The sequence below is a fragment of the Athene cunicularia genome, assembly GCF_003259725.1.
Source record: "Athene cunicularia isolate RWA chromosome 2 unlocalized genomic scaffold, athCun1 chr2_part1, whole genome shotgun sequence".
Lineage (NCBI taxonomy): Eukaryota > Metazoa > Chordata > Aves > Strigiformes > Strigidae > Athene > Athene cunicularia.
In genome coordinates this window covers 4,259,288-4,280,946 of record NW_020799095.1, presented here as the reverse complement: position 1 = coordinate 4,280,946, position 21,659 = coordinate 4,259,288, and the positions used below count along the sequence as shown (strand labels likewise).

The following is a 21,659-nucleotide window of genomic DNA, read 5'->3' as shown; positions in this document are numbered from 1 at the left end:
AAAAAAAAAAAAAAAAAAAAAAAAAGTTGTTTCTGACAAAGAAGGAGTGAATAAAAATTAATCACATACAGTATCTCCTGTTACTCAGTAAATATAAAAATTCCATTTTCTGTCTATAACGATTTACAACTTCATGCTTCTGAACACTGAATAAATAAAAACAAGTAACTAAAAGCAAGAACAACCTTTTATAAAACACGCTTGTGAATCCTAATGTTGATAATCTATGGATCCTTTTCCTTCAGTAACTCTCTTATATGTATGCATATTGTTTAGAAGGACTATAAAAAAAGATTTTGCTCTACATTCTTCCTCAAAAGATGAAAGAGTATGTGTAATTCCTCCTTCTTCTAAAGAGAAGATGAACTACTAATCTAAAATAGATCCCAAAAGCGACTGACTGAACTCTGCAAAGGATATTCCGGATCATGACTGTTTTTCTCCTCACTTCCCTCCTATTTCACCCTATTTCTTTGGTCTGGTTTAACTAGCAAATCATAATTTGTTCTGCACTTTAGAGTAGATCAGGGGCTCTCCTAGTTTCAGGTGGCACTGATAACCCTGGGTGCCACAAGGGGAAGGCAGCTGCAGGGCCACAATGGCAGGAGCCCTTGCAGGCACTGGGACCTCAACACCAGTGCCGAGGGCAGGGAGGGCACCTCTGGATCTGGGCAGCAGAGGCCTGTGCTGTGCAAACTCCGACCTCTGGGGCAGCTGTTAATGTTGGCTTTGAGGACCACCTTGTTTATTCAGGGAAGCAGCTTAAAACTGACAGCACAAACACAGATGACTTAAAAGCAGCTTTCTCCGTCCCCCCTCCTCACCCACAAACTCCGCAGCTGTGCCTGCTAGCACTGGGTGCAACAAAAACTCTCCCTCGCTTCTCAGCCCTGCTCTACGAATACAATCAATGCACAGACAGAACCAGCAGGTCCCACCCACCTGAGAAAATACAGTAGCAACCCTTAAGCATCAACAGCTAATGCATCCTCCGGTAAGTAAACTCCCACACCAGGAAGGAGACAGTATGAGCCTGGGAATGGTGCCACTCCGCCACAGTCTATTTATCCCTGGAAGTTATTTTCGCTCTACTCAAATGTATGCAGTCCAGACATTTAGTTGCGGAGTGAAATACCAAGGGTTTCAAGCATCTGTTCCTTAGTTAATCTTGTATGTGGCAAAGGATCTGTTAACAATCCTACCGCTTCTGAAAAAGGGCAAAACCAGACAGATGAATGGGAGGTTTTTACACTCAATTGAAAGAAAACTCCCTTCTTCATGCCCGGACCTAAACCCTGGTTAGGATATCCCAGCCATCAGGGCAAATCCTTGAATAGCAGGCTGGGAGAAAGCCAAGATGACTGCTCCCTCTCCTGCAAACACCTTAGAGCACCCGTCCTTCCAGGGTCTGCCCAAGCTGGTTTGTTCTTCAGTAGCAACACAGACACAGCCTGGCTGCACTGGATGGTTTGTCATCCTTCTACTGGCCTCTCAGGCAGCCAATCCTCTTAAAAGAATTGTTCCTTTAAAAGGAATGCAAGAATAATGCTCAGTTAATCAGGAATGGGTCTTTCAGCAGTATGAATTGCACAGTGTGTAATAATATGTAGAGCCACATATGGGTGTGCATTTATTTTGGTTCAGTTTGGACTAACTGACCTTGAGGATCTAGAGATTGGTTGCAAGGGAGAGAGACAGGAGGTTGTTCCCCAACAAACCCATTGCTGCTGAGCATACAAGTAGCTCTACACATCACCATGCAGAAATATAATCCATAGTGTTTGAGGAACTTCTCCCCTCTCCCAATAACAAGCAGGTCCCACATGTGAAAAAGCTATTGTTTTGGTTGCAAGGGATTTGTAAGCTAGTAAGAAGGAATATTTAAATATTTGTTCCAGAATACGAGTATAAACATCCTGTTCTTATGGGGCTAACAATTTAGGAAAGTTCTAGAAACACAAAAGAGCATAGTTCAATCAATGTAATGAATTTATGTAAACAAATCTATAGAAGTTTGGGGTAAATCAACTGTTAGGTGCTTTGACAGGAATAGCAAGTAGCTGTATCAATGCAACTGTAATCTAAGTGCCTTTGCAGGTACTCCTGTTTGTTTAGCTGTTAGTATTCCTCACACGCTCCCCCATGGCCCATTCTTCTTCCCTCTTCCCAAACCTGGAATACTCTATTACACCTCTTTAAAAATACCAACAAATACCAAACAGGGGATATGCTTCCCAGATGCATAAGAGGTTTCATTGCAGGCACCAAGAGCTCAGTTAGTACCCTGTGATGACAGTATTACCAGAAAGCTGAGCAACTGAAAAGGCCAGATCCCTGGTTCTGGTGTAGGACAGTATGATTCTAAGTCACCACTAGCATACCCCACTGGGACAGTGCATTTGTATAAAAGGATAGGGAAGAGAGGTGAGCTGGCATTTTCGTCTCAAGTCTAATCACAGTCTCACACATAAACTCACTTTTTTTCCCCTAAAAAGAATACACTTTACTGAACATGATTATTCGTTTTTCTTTATTTTCTAGGTTGCTCAGTGCCCTGCACAAACTTTCATGTCCTGTTCTGACCCTCATCCACAAAGTTGTGCTCAGCAGAGCACTCACCCATCAGGGAGAATCACTGTATCTCCTACTCAAACACCCACTTGACAGAGGAAGCCTTAAATGTTCTGTGTTTATTTGCTTCTAGCTGTGACAATATACACCCTGATTTAATCTAAAAATAAAGATGTGTCAGGCAGCCTGGCTCTGAGCATCACAGGTTTTAAGTCAGACCCAAAAGCTTTGTGATACCCAGCAGTGTATTAGGTTAGCATCTTTAAAACAAAATAAAGCTGAAAGAACAACATATGACCTAAATTATTTGGAAAATAACATTATAGAATGACCACCTTCTCTGTCCTCTCTCCTACTCCCTTTCATTCCTTAAAATCTATCTTGGTTTGCTAGCAGTAAGTGCAATTCAGCTGAATTTAGGCCTGCATGGTCATATACCTAGCATCCAAAATTGTCATTTTGGATGTCTGTCAAGCGCATGAATAGTACTATGAAACCAAGAACCAGTACTCTTCTGCTAGAGACACATTTCAAACAAACTCAAGCTATACAAACAACTTTAATAGGACAATGATGTCATGTTTAGCTTTGCACTGATTGTTTAGACACCTGAAGCCTTAAAAAGTGGTACTAATTGCCGAGTCAGAACTGCAAAAGCATTTGTATCCTATCCTTCTGCTGCAGTGGAAGGAGGGAAATCAGATGGATTACCATGGGTAGGGCGGGCTGTCTTGATCTGAAATTCAGATCACTTTTGCAGTGAGACTACAGTGTTACACCTGCCACGTCAGAAGATGACAGTAAGATCTGTAACCTGGAAAATACTCAGAGAAAGTTGGATCTTCTCATAATAAATATTAACTAAAAAAAGACTCATTATTTTCTAAAGTACCAAGCACTTTTCCATCTCAAAGTGTACTATTCTTTCCCGTTATGTGCAGAGAAGATGGTGCTGTAGTTGGCTTCTTTTGGAAGGAAACAAAACAGTAAATACCCCATTAAGATCCAGCTGATGGACTTCAGGATAAATGCACACCTGCCTCATTGGAAGTAGGTCCCAGCAATACACTCTGTGCAATGTTCTGATCTGAGTTCACGTCTAAAAGCTGAAAGCTCCATCTTCCCTATGACATGACACATTTATTAATTAGACATATATATGATGTTTCTGATACAGAGTTGTTGACAGGTCAGAACTGATGTCAGCTGGTACCAACTTCCTACAGTGTTATGCCTCTCATTTGAAATAGTTCTCCCACTGTGTGTAAGACTGCTAAATGGGATTCCTTCTTAAAAAGGTTTCTTCAAATATTTGTTTGAGACACATCTACAAATGTACAGAACTCCTGCAAAACCTGCAAGGATTTCCAAAGCAGTGTTGGACCTCAGGCTTGTGGAACCTTCCTTCTCTTTAAAACAAATCAAAGGAGGAAAAAAAAAAAAAAAGAAAAAAACCTCAAACTGTCAGTACACTGTGGACCTTATAATTAGCTTAACCAGTAAATTTCTGCTTCCCCTGAGGTGCATCATAATGTGTATTTAATGAAATCCTCCTTTTCCCTATAGCCCTAGCTGTTTTATATACTATAAATTATGGATGAGCTTCTGTTTATATATGCAATCTTTTAGCTGTAAAATAAAGACCACTAATACAGCACTTAGAACACACCAGGATGCCTGCACTCTATCAGTGTTTAAATGGGATACAATATGCCACTTGATCGTTTGCTCTCACTGGCAGTGATATATGGAGGGGAAATGGACTGAGAGAGCAGTGAAGCATCCACCCATCACTCTAAGCTCCTCCTATCCCAACATTGTACAGCTTTGCCTATTGGTAATGAGAAACAGATGGTGCCATCCATCTCTTTTTATGAGATGGGGAAATGAAATATTCAGACTTACATCACTATTTTTAGCATGGGCAAGGGATCTCAAAGAAATCTAAGAGGGAAAAAAAGGAAAAGGCAATATCTATAGCTACTACCACACCATAATACTGCAGTTAAACAATCAATAATATATTCCAGGGAGTTACTCTGTGTGTGTGTGTGTGTGTGTGTGTGTGTGTGTTCCTTAATATGAAGATCAAGAGGTCTTGCTCCAGTCAAGCAGGTCTCATGCAGCTGGTCTCTTGGCACTGTGTTGTCCCCAGCTTACACAGCTCAAGTTCCCTGCATACAGCATTTTCTTCATACTACAAAGAGGCAGTGTAATATATTTAATGATGATTTCAAAATAAGTGATTTTGAATGAGCAGGGAGGTAATCCAGGGCTTCCAGAGCCCACTGAAAGTTTCTGGCCAATATGGATGAGTTGCATACAAATAGCTGTGATTAAAAGAAAAATTGCTTGGCAGGTATCGTTACAGAGTTATATCTGGGATTATTACAACTCCCCTCCAGACTGTAAGCAAGTGACTTTGGTAATAAAATGCAATGCAATAATAAACATGGGTTTCTAAAGGCCAATGTTATTGCATGCAACTGCCCTAAGTAACTATTACTAGCTTTACTATCTAGTGAAATTTCATGTATTATCTTCTGCACAGAAGACAAATAAACATATTTGCTCTACGATAAATTTTCAGTTTTAAATTACAGAATCCTAACTGCCTTAAGATTTACTATCCTTACCTCCCTTTCCTCTGCATGTTTATCTTTCTGTTAATCATGTTTCTTCTTCCCTTTTATTTCATCTATCGCTCTTCTGCTTGCTTCAAGTAGTAATTTGTTTTCCAGGTAAAAAAGAAAGTCTTAAACAGAGGAAGGTCTACTTAAATAATCCTTACTGGGAAACAGGTTGACATATGTAACTTTAACCCAATAATGGGTAGCTTTGATGGAAGAAAAAAAAAGCTCACTTTTTTTTTTTTTTTTTTTTGTTGTGGCCACATAGTCTGTCCACAAGAACCTTGGTTACACTAGAAACATCTACCCTAATAAATCTGTTGCAAGACCCTCTTGTTAGCTGTGGCATGTACTAATAGGAAAGGGGTTTTATGTTACAGGCAGATCTCTGCTCAAACTAAGTCAACACACACAGGTCAATGGTAGGATGTGTATACAAATCAAGAGTTTGGGGCTTTTTGGTCAACATAGTGTTATCAGTTAGGAAATACAAAAACTTCACTTATTGCAGTCAAGCCCGTGAAGATTTGCTGTTACAGGCTTGGACTCAAGAGTTCCAAAATCCACCTGGGAAAGAGTAAGGAGCTTTGCCTTGAAAGAGCATATGGCCATAGGGCCTTTCTGCCAGCTTCTGTAGAAGCTAGGCTTTGCTTTGGAAAGAAAAAAATTTTGCAATTCTTTTGGCACAAAAGGTAACTTTCTCAAATGATATATGGAGGAGAAACCAATGCAGTTTTGCAGTTTAGTACTGAAAATCTGCAGAGAGATGCATGCTTACCAATTGTAGCTGAATGAAAGTTGAATGAAAAGCAAGCTCAGAAAAATCAACTTGGGTTGTTCCACCACTGTTCAATCAAGCAAGCTGTAATTGCTCTACATTTGCTCTGCACAAGTTGCCTTTCAGCATGCTTTCCAGCAGACCCTTTGTTAGAGCTTCTATGACTTTATTTCTGCTAGCCTAATAAGCTAACATAACTGCAACTATACAGGAACAACTGGAGCTATGCTACCTTTGCAAGGGTATACGGTTGTACTAAGAAAATTCTCCCCTATTCAAAGCAAAGCAAAAATAAACACATGCATACTTCAAAGGCCAAAATAAAACGATAAAACAACCCTAGCAAAGCACACAGCAGAAACTGAATTTATGGGAGGTGTGAGAGAAACTAGACCAAGATGGCCAAATTAATTTGTTTTCCTTAACACACTGTGGGAAGGCAACTGGACCAAATGGTGACAAATGTGGTAAAGACCCTGTAAAGAGGTAGAAAGTTCTTATAAAGCACTGTACACATCTGGATGCTTAGTACTGACTGATGGCTGCAGAAATTTTGAAGCCATTCATTGCAGCTTTTCTCACCTTAGCGTGACATTTCTGCTACTTCAGTATTTTCCACAAAGTCTGCTATTTCTCAAAGCAATAGGCCTCCCCCTGGAAGAAAATTGGGACTCAAACTTCTTACTTCATAACAGAATTTCAAAAGGTGTTGAGTTCAAGCTTAACTCTCCAAATGCAGAAGAACAACAGGCTTCTGGTGTAATAACTGAGGATTTGAACAGCATGTTCCCCTAGGTCCTGTCCTTAAACTCCAGAAAGAAAACTCAGTTGAGTCAGACACAAAATTAACTCTCCCTCTCCTGGCTCTTCTGTTCCACAAGCAAGCTGCCTAGGAGCTACAGAGCAAATAAACACGCTCACCCTGACTTGTGATCACTTGGTTAACAGCAGCAGCTTGAAGGCATTACTCCTTCAATTTGGAAATAGGTGGTGGACAGGAATGTGAGTCTGTATCTGAGAAATTCTGGCCCACAGTCATATTCTGGCATGAATATATTTTCACTGGCAGTATAAGCTACCAAACATAGCTGGGAACTAGGGCACAGCACACATTCAATTCTGGTGGTTGTGCTCAGCGGGGGAGCGGTGGTTACTGCTGCAGTAGCAGGACAGTTGGGAGCAGCAGCTTAAACCACTGTATCAAAATGCGCTGGAACTCATCTGTCACTGTCCTCCCTCTCCGATTGTCAAATAGCCTATCCAAACCTATAGCTTATTTTCACTTATTTTCCCTGACTGCTGCTCTTAAAATGTTACTAATGCAGCTTGTCGGATTTTCTTCAACTTGATAACAGGAACTAAAGGCATTATTCTGAGAAATAAGTGAAAGAAGGAGGAAATACTCTTTAGTATAAGACATAAATGGTGCTCTACAGTTGGGTTTACTTTTTTATTGTTGGTAGTGGTTATTTTATTTAAGATGGCTAAGGAGAACAAAAAATACAGAAACCTAACATCGTAGAAAAGAAAATATTCAGCAAAAATCCTAACAAAAGCTAAGTGAGCATAAAAACTGTTTTAAGGAATAAACACCGAGGCACTGAGTCCTGTTAGCATTCAAATCAAGCAGTGAGATTGCTCATACCATAAACTTAATTGTCCCCAACACACTCACCCATACAACACAACATCAGTCAGGTACTTCCATGGCCCATGATGTGCTAGGAAAGCATGCAGCTGAGCTGCAGGTCAGACATAGGTTTAGTGTTTGTTCTCTGCAAGTCTCTATGTACCATTCCAGGCAGTAAGTATACTTATCCATGATTTCAATCTTCTCATTTTGTGCAGCAGAAACCATCAATAGTTGGGCCAAATCACTTACCCATAATGTGTAGGACCCCCTCCGGCTCCCTGGAAAAGTCAGCATACTCTGATCTGAGACAGCAACAGACGCCAGGCCACTGCTCCTGGATGGTGGCCATTCAAAGTCAGCCTCAGCCTGCTCAGTTCTACTTTTCTGCTTCTTTATAATCTGTAAGGTAAGGGGACAGGAGGTGCGAGGGGAGAAAAAAATGGTGCTTGGAAAATACTGTTTGAGCTGTATGGAGAAAAACTACATTACCCATGTCTCAAGGCAAACTGCCTAGGAAGAACATTTGAGTTTCCATTTGATTTTACTCCAGTTCATGCAAGGACAATTCTGACAACTTGCATGCATTTCTTCTCATCTGAAGTCATATTGCTTGCAAGCGCATAAGCATTGATACAATAAATCATAATCAATGCCTACAGAAACCTCAGAGGGGAATTAAATAAATGTGGAAACCTGTTCCTACAGCAACACTTTAAACATTAGCAGCATCTAAGTGTCAAGTATTTTCTCAGACAAGAATTTTTGCAAAGAAACATAAAATACTAGATATGAGGGGAATTTCAAAGGCTCCCATGATATCTCGACACATTTCTACTGAAAACAAAGAGCTCTTAGGTGTCTAGGCACTATTTTTGCTTTCGAAAATCTACACCATCTTAAAAGAGAGAAAGATCATATAGACTACCTGTCTCCCTACACTGACAGATTATATCCTGCTACACTTAATTTTCACAACTTTTCTGATTCCAGTTTAAAATATCTACAGAATATTATTCTGCAGCATAAAAGATCTTGTTAGGCAGTTTTTGATAAAGGTGATAGCAATTCAAGCTTGGGTGAGATAGGTTCTGGACTATCAAAGATCTGATAAACAGAATTAATCTTCTAACATCCCTATTAAAAAAGAAGGCAGATTATTTTCCATTGCGCTGCTGCTCTTCTGGCTTTTCTTGATAGCCTTATGACAACATGTTCCTCTTCTGGTGTGTGACACATATATTGTTAAATGCCACCTCCCATACATAGATGTCTCAATTAGCTTAGGTCACATGGAGGGCAACTAATTTAGCAGAGAGTACTGATCACAGGAACTCAGCAGCACTCTGTTCACACCCATCTTGCCTTGCTCCAGACTGTCCAGACAAAGTCAATGGGTACTTGTTTCCAGTGGCACTCCATTGCTGTGCTGCATCAGTGCCAACTGTGAGCTCTGCAGGGAGAATGAGCTTTCTGAAAAAAGCCACATAAATCAGACACACAGAAGGTTCTGTGATTTTTTGGGTGTCTCTCACAGTATCAATAACCAAATTCTATTTTAATGATCACTGTTTTCTTTGTATGTGTTGAAGATGCAGGGTTCAGTAGAGCTGGTATGGTCAAGAGCCTTCCGACACAATTCATTCTATGATTCTATCATTCTTTACGTTGGAAAACTTGATGCCTTTTGGAAAGTGAAGTACAGATGCAAAATTCAATCGAGCAGGGGCTTCCTCAGGATATCACAGACCTGAGGGAATGGTATCTCTCAGCTCTGAGGGTGTAGACCATCAGTTTAGGCACTGGATTAAGTTTATTTATAAACCGATCTCTGTCAGATGTATTATAGCTGATTAAGCCTATACTATGATAGTAGAAGTGGTAACTTGTCATTTACTCTTTCTACATTGGTGTCATCCTTTTTGCTGTCAGCAGAGTCAAAGCTCACCAGATTCAATGATTTATTTTTTTTTGGCTATTAAACAAGCTAGGGAAAACATGAATGCCATACCTTCTGCACGATGGTTGTGGCCAGCTCTTCTATGAGGTCCTCCTTGTGTTCCTGCAAGTAACAAGCCTCGTTCTGCTTGTCCTATATGAAAATGGATATCTATAGTTTCTAAAATCACATAAAACCAGCCTTTCCAACAGAAATGGTATAGATCAGGAAACGCGTAATATGCCCTATTGGCACTGTGGGAAGAAATTACAGGTACTTGCATTGCATGTCACCTGAAATGCAACATGCATCTTGGATACAAGTTCATAAAACCCACACCCAACACTTTGGGTATGGCATGAGAGAGTCACTACTTCTTTATGGTGGTTTTTTGTATCTGGTTTTGTACTACTACCCAAATTAAAAGAAACATAATTGTTGTATTTAAAATAGTACTTTTTTTTTTCTTTTTGAAAATGTTACCAGGCTGTCACTGTAGGTCTCTGCCTTAGAAATAGCTTCTTCCACTGCTTCCTCTGCAACACGTAAGGCCACAGCAAGGGTATCCATCATGCTGTGTCCTAGGTGAAGAATAAGATAAAACCACCATGGTCATTATATATTTTGCAAAACAAGCTCCAAAATTCAGACTCACATTCTGGACATAGAATCTTAGGTTGATCATGACAAAGTTAATTTCCTCAAACTGTAATTATGCACAGTAGAAGAAACACCTTAAGACAAAGAAATTTGTTTCAATCTCTATGTTACTTCTTAAATGTAAATATGAAATACAATGAAACACAATACTTTTATGTTGCTTATTTTAGAAACCAGCAAAATAGTTAGGAAGAAAGCATAGGAAGAAACTTTGTAAACTTCGTATAAACACCAACAGAATATAAGAAAGAGATTTCAAAAATATATGAGCATAGGAAAGGAAATGGGAGAGAAGTAACAAAACCTGAACATTAAGAAAATTGCACTAGCATAAGCATGTATTAGCTGTAATACTGAAGCAAGATATCCCAGGAAAAAAAAAAATCCAATTATTTTGAGTATCTTGTTAAATGTTTCAGCTAAAAGATTGTTGGATTTGTGGACAAGACTTACCAGCATTCTAGGCTATTTGTCCAGTAATTCAAAGTGTAAGAACTGTGTTTTAATCAAATGAGTTTTTAGCAGCATACCTTCTGTCTGTTGGTAGAATGTAGAGTCACTGCCACAAACGCTTCCTTCATTTTCAAAGCTTCCTTCAAAAAAACCTCCTTCTGCTCAAAAAAGACAGTACTGTGCATTACTCTCAGTACCACCCATTAACAGCAGAGGCATTGTTAGATTAGAATATTCACTCAAGATACAGTGGCACCTCACAAAAACAGGGATAACCAGAAAATTCTTCCTACCTTTTCTATAAACTATGACTGACGCAGCTTTTGCACAAAACATGACTGCTATTACACAGAAGACCTTTCATTCATTTTGGATGGAGAAAACTATTTGTACAGTAAAAGACAGAGAGAGGAGGAAGCTACCATGTATAAAACTTACATGACAGAAACTAAGTACAGGGAATTTGCCTTTAATATGACATTTGGGGTTGAAATAGATTCTACATTTTAAGGGCAATGCTGTATAAATAAGCTAAAATTCAGACACGTATACTAGTATTTACCTTCAAAGGGAACAAAAGGTTTACCTAACAGTCACAGGAAGAGTAGAAGAAAGTTACCAATGACATTTAGACTCAAAAGCCTTCCTTAGAAAGGTCTCACAGAGAGTGCACATGCCACCGCAACTCATCATTGCATTGTTCACACTCCATTCAAGGACAAATTCAGTGAGATTATGGTTTAAGGCACCACATCATATTAAAGTTCTGAAGGATTCATTCCCACAGTTTTTAAATCCATTGTCCCACTTCAGCCCTCACTGACATAGATTTTCTCGTATTCATACATAATTGTTCTCAATTGTTAAGGAATCTTCTCTAGAAAAAATGAATTTGATACAGAGAAAGCAAAAAGACTAATAAATCAGAATTTAATGCATAGGACACTTCTCCTTAGAAACTTTTATTACAATTTTCATAAGACAGACCTAAAACTTTAATTCAGGACTAGAGAGTTCACTTATCATCTTATATAATGTCAAAAAAAGATGAAGGAAAGACCATAGAAAGATTACAGTCTCTGTACAAATTTTCAAAGAATTACATTAGGAAAGTATCTGGCCTAATCAATGAAATTTCAAACATTCAGCTAGCTATGTTTTGAGTAATTTGCTAAAGTTACCAATATGACACCAAACACCATTTCTTCTAACCCATTTTACATCTCCAATTATTTATCTTACAGGATGAGGCACTGTAACATCACAGTTAAGGGAGAATTGTTAATCTTCATTTAAAAAGGTGATGACAATATTTAATTGGTATCTTTTAAACCATTTACAAGCATCAGTACAAAAATAAGATGTGGCCAGTTTCAGATCCTTAAGCATGCAAAACCCCAAGTGAGGACATTCTAAGTTTTGGTCAACTTGGATACTGAACGTATCCCATGTTAACCAAATTTTACTTCAAACACCATGGAAATGTGCTCTAAGGCCAAATGTTGAATGCAAAATTATTTTCTCATTCACTGAGTACCCAGAACTGAGATAAATTTTGGAATGCCAGCTACAATACAAACTGCAATTTACTTTACAGACTGAAGATAACAGTTCTGTATCAGTGGCACGATTAAGATTAAACATTCTTTGAATTCTTAAACAGTTCTCTTCACCTCTTTTTTTCTCTCCACTGAGGAATTTGTTAAAAAAAAAGTAGCTTTAAAAAATATCTTCTGAAATAATCTCAGAATTTCCATTGTCTCAGCTTGTGTGTTAACGTAGATAAGCTAATAAGTCAACACAGTTTTCTTACCTATTACATCAGGACAAACTCCGCTCTCCAGTCTATGCTTTTTGTATAAGTTCTTCAGGACTTTGGCACTTCCAAAACACTTAAAGCGGCTTTTGACATTGTTATAGTACCAATCCAGAGACTGGGCCCTCAGGAGCCTAAAACAGAAAAATAAACTACATATTTGGACTGATTCTACAACAAATAAACGTAAGCTGTTTACCATCATTTTATGTAAAAAGGATCTTTTATGTCTCAGAGCATAAACATATTAAATTCTGAATATTTCTTCAATGTTTGTACTTTGCAAGTGTCTTGCATACTGAGACAAAAAAAAAAAAAAGGTAACTCATGACCAAATACCTGCTTCACATTACTCAAGGTTTCATCTGATTTTGCTACTATCAGAAGAGGTGCTCTCCCCTTTTACAATATAATGTCAACACTACAACCGTTTGAAAAAAATAAAAAAGCCTTGGAACAGCAGCACGGGCAGGTTTTAAAAATAGCCTTTATTTACACAGATTCACAGATAATGTAAGAACATTGGCCTATTGATGCACCTCAAAAAATAACATTTTCATAAAAATATATCACTGCTTTTATTTGGGAAAACCAATAGAGTAGACAAAGCCTAATTAGAGGACCTCAAAGCGGAATGAGCAAAGAATGGTAGGCAGACAACCTTTCTGGTTGAGGAAGGACTCACAACTGCAGTTTGGTTTCTTACTTTCAATAGTAAGCATTGCTGATGTCAATAATTCATCCTAACAGATTTGTCCCCAGAGCTCACACACTTTTATAAAGCCATGAGATACTGTCAAGCTCTGTATTCTTTTCCATGTGGCAATGGGCTCTTGCTTCACCTCTGACTTCAGCACTGGGTGAAGAGAATCTGCACCATATTCCCAGGCAACACAACCACGGGTTACTGCAGGGTAACCCACAGCAGACCCGTACATTTCCTACCAAGGGTGTCACCGGAGAGGGGGATCCTAGGGTTCTACCTGCAGATTAAAGCTGACTCACCCAAAAGCCTCCAAAAAGGAGCATTAAGTCTGAGCCAGTGAACATGAACTAATTCTGAGTGTTTGCTTCACCCTTTGAGCCCGTTTGTTCCCCTGCACATTTTAATTTACTGCACTTACATTGCAAGAACCAAGATATTTTTACAGGACATGAAAACACTTAATACAAAACAGTATTTAGTTCTCTTTTGTAATAATTACAAGAATGAGGGTCTTGGAACTGGAAGCCCTATAGAACTTGTTACATAAGTAAGCAAAGAGAAGATTCTTAACACGAAGATTTTAGAAAACAAAAGGCTAAGGTTAGTGTGCAGAGTCAATACATGAATCCCTAAAGAAATGATACTGTCCTAAGTGCCAGACTCTCAGCACTTCCAGACTTGAACACATTCAGATGATTTAATTATGTTTTTTAAATCTGGGGTTGTGGGTGAAAAACAAAATAAAACAGAAGCCCCACCTACTTCAGGGACTCTGAACTTTATAAAGTGCAAAGAAAGTAACAATCCACAATTTTTGTTTAAAACACACCATTTCATAAGCAAATAAAATCTCACCTATTGAGAGATTAGCAATGTAGTTCTTACTCAGCACTGAACCTTGGGAGACACTCGATAAAAAAAAAAAAAAAAAAAATAAATGCTTTTCAGTTCCAGTATACTGCTAAAAGAAATATCCACTTCATGTAAAGCAGAACATCATGATATAGTCCACTTCTCTGTCACCACTGGAAAGTGTTTAGTAGCAAACACGAGCAGTGGGAGATGAAAAATAAAAATCAATGAAGCCAATCATATTCAAACTGTGAACTTTTAAAGTTATATTAGTTGCTCGATTGAAGACAACAGAAGAAAAAGCACATAATGGAACAGAAGTTTTTTTTCTGTATGCTGTGTCAGCAATTAGATGCAGGAGATGTTTACAGATACTGTAAGAATATTATCCCTTTACTCTCTATTTGCACAGGAATATCCTATGGTTCCCAGGATGCTGATAGTTCCAATATGCACCTCTCTACTAATATCACTAACATGTGACAAGGGCAAAAAAACTTTTTTCCTGGAAAATTTCCTTACACACATTGCACAGATGACTGACATTTGATGAAGCACAAGTGGCTGGGGATAGAGATGAGCAATAGGAAGCATGCCTAGGTCTGCCTTTGAAGTACAGGATTTGTGAACTCCTATAATGCTACCACCCAAAAATCTGTTACGATGCCTGTCCAAGTCCTGACCCACTGACCAGGGCTTGGCTGCTGGCACAGTGATGAATCTGTGAATGAAGGCAAATTTCTCTCCCAAACCTACAATTCTCTGGTGTTTTGAGAACCTGCCTTCCTTGTGAGTGGGAACAATTTTCTCTCCTAGAAACTGCATCAGAAAGGAACAAACACTATGTCTTCTGCTTGTTGAATTTGATTAACTTTTGTCCACCGAGTTTCTACAGATGCTGGGGATCTAAGATGTCAGTTCAATAGCATGGAGTCACAATCATTACGATGAAAAAAATTTCATGGCTGGGTTGGAAGTTGCTTAGCAGGAGGTATTGTCCAGGAAGGATATTCTTCTGCCCAGTTAACACGGTTCATGCTGTCCACAAAATAGTATCATAGCACTACCACCACTGGTGGGCTCACAGTGCGGTAAGTCCTCAAATACAATGCCTTAGGGCTTTCAAGATCCCTACCAACTACCTTAGCACGTTTACCAAGCAACCTCAGCTTCACTAGCTCAAACTGTTAACCTTGTCATCCTCTTGGAAGCCAAGCAGAGCCAGTTCTTAATACTCAGAGTGACAAGGTATCAAAAGCAGAGTATCACCTATCTCATCGTACACAGTGTATGAGTTAAGACAGTCAGTTATGAATGCTGACATGGGACAAAATGAGAGATGGCACCCACTGGAAGACTGCTTCCCCACCTTCTTCCCCATATTCCCAGGCTTTTGTGGGTCTGATCAATACTGTTTCTGTAAAAGCAGAAAGCTAACAGCACTGGTTTCTTAATGAGGTGAGAGTGATTTGCAACTAACACAATTTTAAAGACAGGCTTTCTATTTGTAATGATAACATTTGCTGTATCTGAACTTTGGAAGAGTTGAAAGGATAGGAGATTTTACCTCTCAAAGTAACAATGGAAGAAGAGATGCTTTGTACTAGGTGTAAACACAAGGATTGTAATTTTATTTTTTTTTTTTAATTTCCTCATCGCTGCAGAATTAACACTTTGTGAGTAATCTAATCATCTCATGTTTCTCTCCTATGTGTTGGAGAGCTACCAACAACTCCAAATCTATGCCTCTGTCTTGCATACATTTTATAGCAGATTACAACGCCTAAAGCTTTTTAGCCTCTTAACTTTCAAATAACTCACAATGTCCCTGCTGATTCCTCCTGGGATGAAAAGATTGAGAGAAGAGAGAAGTTCTCTTGTAGATACTAAAATAAAGGACCCACTCAAAAGAGAAATTAGAGCATTTTTGCCTTATTTCTAAATCTTTTAATGTTGACCTGTACTTTAAAGCTGTACTCTGCAAAAGCAGTCCATGAGTCCAGAATAATGAAAGACTAGGACAGTGAAAATCAGTGAAATCACTGAAACGAAACACTTCTCTTACTACCTCCAATAGAAAGTGTGCAAGCTTTCTCTGTGAAATGAAAGTTCACACTTAAAGGATATTAGTTGTATGCATTTTAAAGAAGCAGGAATGGTTGAAGCCATTTCTCTCTCTTACTGTGCCATAAAACCTGCTATGTCTTTATTGCTAAATAGCCTTAAACGCTAAAGGACATTATTTATGTTACATAATATTGCCATGGAGTTGAGTTGCATTTTGATGAGCTTTTGGCAGAGGGGAATACTGTGATTTTAAAATTCTGTCTTTCAACAAAGTGTGAAAGCTAGGCAGACACTTTTGGTTTAGTAACATTAAAACTTGAATGAGTATTACAAAGCCTCCTGGCTTTTTTTTTTTAGCACAGCACTGTATTTGTCCTAATCATGTAGCACCAGGTAAGTCCATTAAAATGTTCACAAGTGGTTTTCAGTACACTTCTCACCTGCAGCACCCAAATACTCAATTATTAGACTTCTGAAAAAAAAGTACACCAGCTGTGTTGGTGAGTGGGGACATAAACCATTTATCTCTATACTAGTGATGATCATAAGATCACAGGAAAGATGCCACTCATGCATGATGACAAGTATTCACTACTCAATATCAAGAAGGTTGTTTAGTAACTGATTTACCACTTTATTTTTTTTTTCTTCTAAAAAGTTGTGAGGTGTTACTTGGTCTAAAGGCAACATGAAGCTTCTGCAATAAATTTTCTCTAAAAGGTAGTATCTACTTAATGTTCATAAACTTACCCTCTAGTCATAATGCGAGATGAACTACAAGGAAGCATTTTATAACAATATTTTTCCATTTTTCCATGAACTTTGTGACAAATTTTCTCCCACAAGAAGAACTTGTCACTTACTGAGCTACAGTCTAGTTTCTGTAAGTCAGAAGGTGCTTCTGGAAATATGTACTTACATTATTTAAATGTCACAGTGAATACATAATCGCTTGGAGTTTCCTTGCTGTTGACTTCACAGGAAACTGAAAACTTTTGAGCATTCCACTCCTATCTTACTTCATCTGCCATAGCTTTGTGCCAACAGCCAGGCCAGTAACCTCTTCTAGCTTCTCAATCTGTCTCCAAAATAAGAGCCACAAACTTCACCTGCATATCAACAACTATTTGTATAAATGGTTATGCCAAACAATTTGTATTTCTGATTTACCCCCATATACGTATTGTGAAATGTTAGACAAAAGTTTCATGCCACCCTGCTAGAGCCTCTTATGTTCACTTGAGGTGGAGGTGTACCTTGGAGCCCCAGCTGTCTGCTGAGCCTCGAGGCAGATTCCCCTCCCCTCATCCATAAATTTTGCCATCTTTCTACTGGAATTATGGGAATCACGCTGTAGGCTAAATGATACTATCACCTCTCTGCAGACCCACTGATTCTGTGATTGTTGGTCCACAATTGTTAAGATATTGGAAATCTGACTTTATGACTCTTACATATATAATGACAGTGTAATAATCACAGAGTAATATCTTTTAAAATAACTTTTATACTTCCTTTAGACAGGAAAAGGTACTCCTTCAAATACTCATTTATTCTTTTTAAACATGCTAAAACATTACGACCTCCTCTCCAATTAGTCCAGCATTACCACTGCATTTACTAGTAGCAGATTTATGGCTGGTTGCAATTTTCATTGTAAACTCAATTTTTTTCAGGGTTTTATAACTTAGTTGTGAGATGTTCCCCATAGTTCTTACTTTGTAAAACAGGAAATAATAAAAAGAAGCTAGTAGTAGACCCTTTAGTGCTAGTAGCACTAAAGTAATGTCCATCATAAAGAAGGTCTTCATTAAACAGCTGCTTAACGTTCTTGAATGGGCATCAGCACTACTCCAACCTGAAATGCAGACATTCAGCAGCAATTGCTCAGACAACTGATGATCAGCTAACAACCAGTCAAGCTTACTAGAAACCAAATAAAACAGTTGCTGAAAATAACTTTTATCTGTAGAAAAAAAAAAAAAGAAAAAGAAAAAGAAAAAATGGCTTTAAAATGGTTACCCTGTGCTTCTCCTGCTGTGCCCTACTGTAACATCCAACCACAGGTCACTCAAGATCTGCATTTGGTGGTTGGCTAGATTCGCTCAGGAAGGGAGATGCTTTACAATTCTTGGACCTTTTTATTTTTGCGGATGCGACAATTTTTTAAAATTAAGTAATGAAAATTTAAAAAGACAAACAAAACCACCTCCGAAATACAGGACTACCCAGAGATCAAAACTGCTGCACTGTGGGACACTCCAAACACAACACTGTCACATCAAACTGAAGAAATATTAGAAGTGAAAATGTTTAATGGAAAAACATCATCCGTGTTGAGTTTTCACTCTTTCAAAGCATTCCCAAGGCTCCTTGAACTGCCCTGGGGCTCATGAGTGAAGAGATGGAGGGACTGGGAGCCAGGAGAAGACTGCCTGCTGAGCTATGCCAGAGCTGGGGTACCGGTGGAAAGGACCCCTCCAAACCAGACCTACTTAGCCATACTGCTGGGCCAGAGGCAGAGCCATGTTGCAGTTAAATATTTTTGTCTTTAACCATGATGTTCCCCCACAGGCAGGTGACCAGTGCTGTAGGACCAACATCCTTTGAAACCCTGCCCTCCCTGGGGAGCTGCACATCCATCAGCCTCCCACTGCACTGGCACTATGTTCCACATCACTGGTTGGGAAACTCCAGATAATCCAGATTATGCCATTTGAGGCACACCGGCTGTCACAGGCCCCCAAACACGGGCTCTTTCCCTGTACTGGCCTCACACAGAGTATGAAGCTCAGGGCCCTTGTTTCCATTTCCAGGCACTGAGTGGCCTCAGTTTGGTGCCCAGAGAAACAATTAAGATTTAGCCTGTCACTTCTTATTTACTACTTTTAGAGTAAAATTGCTTCAAACTCAGCATCCTGAAATATTCTTTCTCTGCCAATAGCAATATTTGCTTTTTCCCTTGGGCTGATGTTTTAGAGCTTGTAATGTACTGCTTGTTACAAATTGTTGAATTAAAGTATTCCAGTTCCTTTCAGTTTCAGTGAAATCAAACATACTGCCAGGTTCAAAAATGCAATTCTTCACCTTCATTCCCTTCAGTATAAATCATTACTATAGCACACAAACACTGCACACATGAATATTCTGCCAGCGCTCAGTTCCCTAAAAATCAGACCTAAAAAACCCCATATATGAATTGAGGAAGTCCAGCCCAGTGAAGCCCTGAACAGGAACTTTGACCAAGCTCATATCATTCCAAGAGGGTACTTCTATTTTGGAAGGCAGTTGTTCACACCTCAAGAAGCAGCTCCTAATCATTTAGCCTAGCAGGCCACTGTTAAATCTTTGTGACACCTCCTTCCCAAGCTTTAAATTGAAATCCTCTTTATTTTTTTCATAATGGCATTCTGCAGATTATCCATCATTGAAAAAATGCTGATCCAGAAAATTTCTTCCTCCAATTATCCACAGCAGAGGGCTGCACCCAGATTACACTGCGACATGTGAAAGCACGGCACACTGACCTGTGCCGGTGTGTCCCTGGAAGGGCTACACTCCCAGAAAATGCTACGCTCAGCAGTCAGCAAAAACCAAGTAACAGCAGAAGGGAGACCACCTCAAGTCAAATCATCTACCCCAGAATGAAAACTCTCCAAACTAGTGAAAACATCACCTGTCTTTTCCACAAGTGAAACAAATCAACCGTCCATGTCCTTCACAGTGAAATCATGACTTGCCTGTGCCAGCCCAAATGAACCTGGCTCAGTAATTTACTGCAGTCTACAGTACGTTAATTATTCAGAGAACACAACCAACAGTATTGTACCGTATAAGGCATTTCCTACAAACACACATCCTTCCAACCATTCACTGAGAAAATTCACTGACCCATTTTAGGCTTTTAAATTCCAACATGAAGCAACATACAACAAATAATAAATTAAGGTTAGCAGAAAGGAAGAAGAGTTGAGTTTTTTGTTTAGAAAAGACAGCTGTATGTGCAACTCTTAAATTGGTATACTCTGTCTCCTTTACCTTTGAAAGCAGTAGTTAAGAAGTTAGATGTGGGAGGGAGACAGAGTAGGTTTTACACAGAAATTCTATATACACTTTCTGAATGGAAGAAAGATCAGAACTTGTAACAAGTTCACCTAATCCTGATTACTGAGGGAAGTACTAAAGTGTCTACCACTTGGGCCCATTAAACCAAGCCTCAGTGACGTTCCAAGGGGAGATGCCAAGGATTGCTCACTGCAGTGTGTGCCAAAGCGCAGGAATCACCTGCTGTGTTATGCAGCAGGCCACAGTAAATGATTGCTGTCTCATAAAAATAAGATCATGAGCCATACTAGTTCAAATAAAAGGTTCACTTAACCTCTTACTCTGCCTCTTGCCATAGGCAGATGCTGGGGAAGAGATGACAGGAAAGATGCACGTGTGGAGTGACCCTGCCTTTGGCATGCTCTGCACTTGTCAGCTCAGGACTGTTTGACGTTACAAAAGACACCATCGATGGTCTCACCTTCCATGAATTTGTCTATACCTTGCCTAATCTAGGCATACTTTTGACCTCCTCAAAGCTCTCTGACGATACAGTCTGCAGCTATGTGCCACATAGAGACATGTCACCTTTCTTCACTTTGATATCTACCTTCTATTTCTTAGGATGTCCCATGCATGCCCTGACATGGGATGCTGCAGTAAAGCTGTGGATCACTGGCATGCAAAACTGGAAAAAAGCTTTAGTGAAAATACAGACATCGTAGAGTGGCTGAGGAAAACCAGCAGGCAATATGTTGATTTCAACATGAAGTTAAAGTTCACGTAGAATCACATTTCCATCTACTGGGCAACATTTCAAAGCCTGCTAACAGAAAATGTGTTAAATATGTGGCACAGAGAATCCACTAAAAACCCTTTCTCCAATTCACAGACATTTCTCTGTGCCATAGGTTTGTGACCCATGTTCCTAGTCCTAGTTTGATCATCTAATCTACATTAAAATAAACAAAGAGATCACTGATCTTTAAATGTAATTCAACTGTTAGACAATAATCAGTATGTAAAAATCAGGAGTAAAACATATATCTCTAACAGCCTTTTTGAAAACAAGGATGGAGAAGATACAGATGCCCCTCTCAAGAAAATAACAGATTTAACCCATGCTTTATTAAAAACAAAGAAAGAAAGGTTAGTTGCAATTTGTAATGCCTACACTAGCAAAGCAACATTCCCTGGAGATCCCATCTAGTCTGCAGATAAATACACTTGCTGACAGATATTACATGCAATGATTAAACATTGACCATATGCAGTGACAAAAAACTTGGTGGGTATGGATCAGTTTTGCTTAGTGGTATACTACGATTTTCTAGAATTGACAAAGTTCCGCCAAAGTCAAACCCATGAGATACAAGAGGTCTAGACCTGAAATGAACACAGCTGTAAACTCAGCTATGTATCTCTGATGGTTCGCCATAACTCAGAGCATTGACACTCAAACTCTCCCTGAGAAATGAGAGATCTCACATACCACCTTCAATTCAAATTCACA

The 21,659-nt window shown here is 39.1% G+C and overlaps 1 protein-coding gene across 7 annotated transcripts in view; it reads right to left on the bottom strand.

The window, feature by feature from the left end:
• The window catches only part of MYRIP (myosin VIIA and Rab interacting protein), a 233,627-nt gene that overhangs the window by 49,720 nt on the left and 162,248 nt on the right, over positions 1 to 21,659 (bottom strand). For 5 of the 7 annotated variants that reach the window (XM_026842007.1, XM_026842001.1, XM_026842004.1 and 2 more), the window contains 5 exons: positions 12,475 to 12,611; positions 10,739 to 10,819; positions 10,032 to 10,129; positions 9,621 to 9,701; positions 7,862 to 8,011 (listed from right to left, as the gene is read on the bottom strand). In XM_026842007.1, the coding sequence (XP_026697808.1) occupies positions 7,862 to 8,011; positions 9,621 to 9,701; positions 10,032 to 10,129; positions 10,739 to 10,819; positions 12,475 to 12,611 (547 nt within the window). Of the gene's footprint in view, positions 1 to 7,861; positions 8,012 to 9,620; positions 9,702 to 10,031; positions 10,130 to 10,738; positions 10,820 to 12,474; positions 12,612 to 20,648; positions 20,654 to 21,373; positions 21,380 to 21,659 lie in introns of those variants that run through there. The other 2 variants (XM_026842006.1, XM_026842002.1) reach the window with 2 other exon arrangements.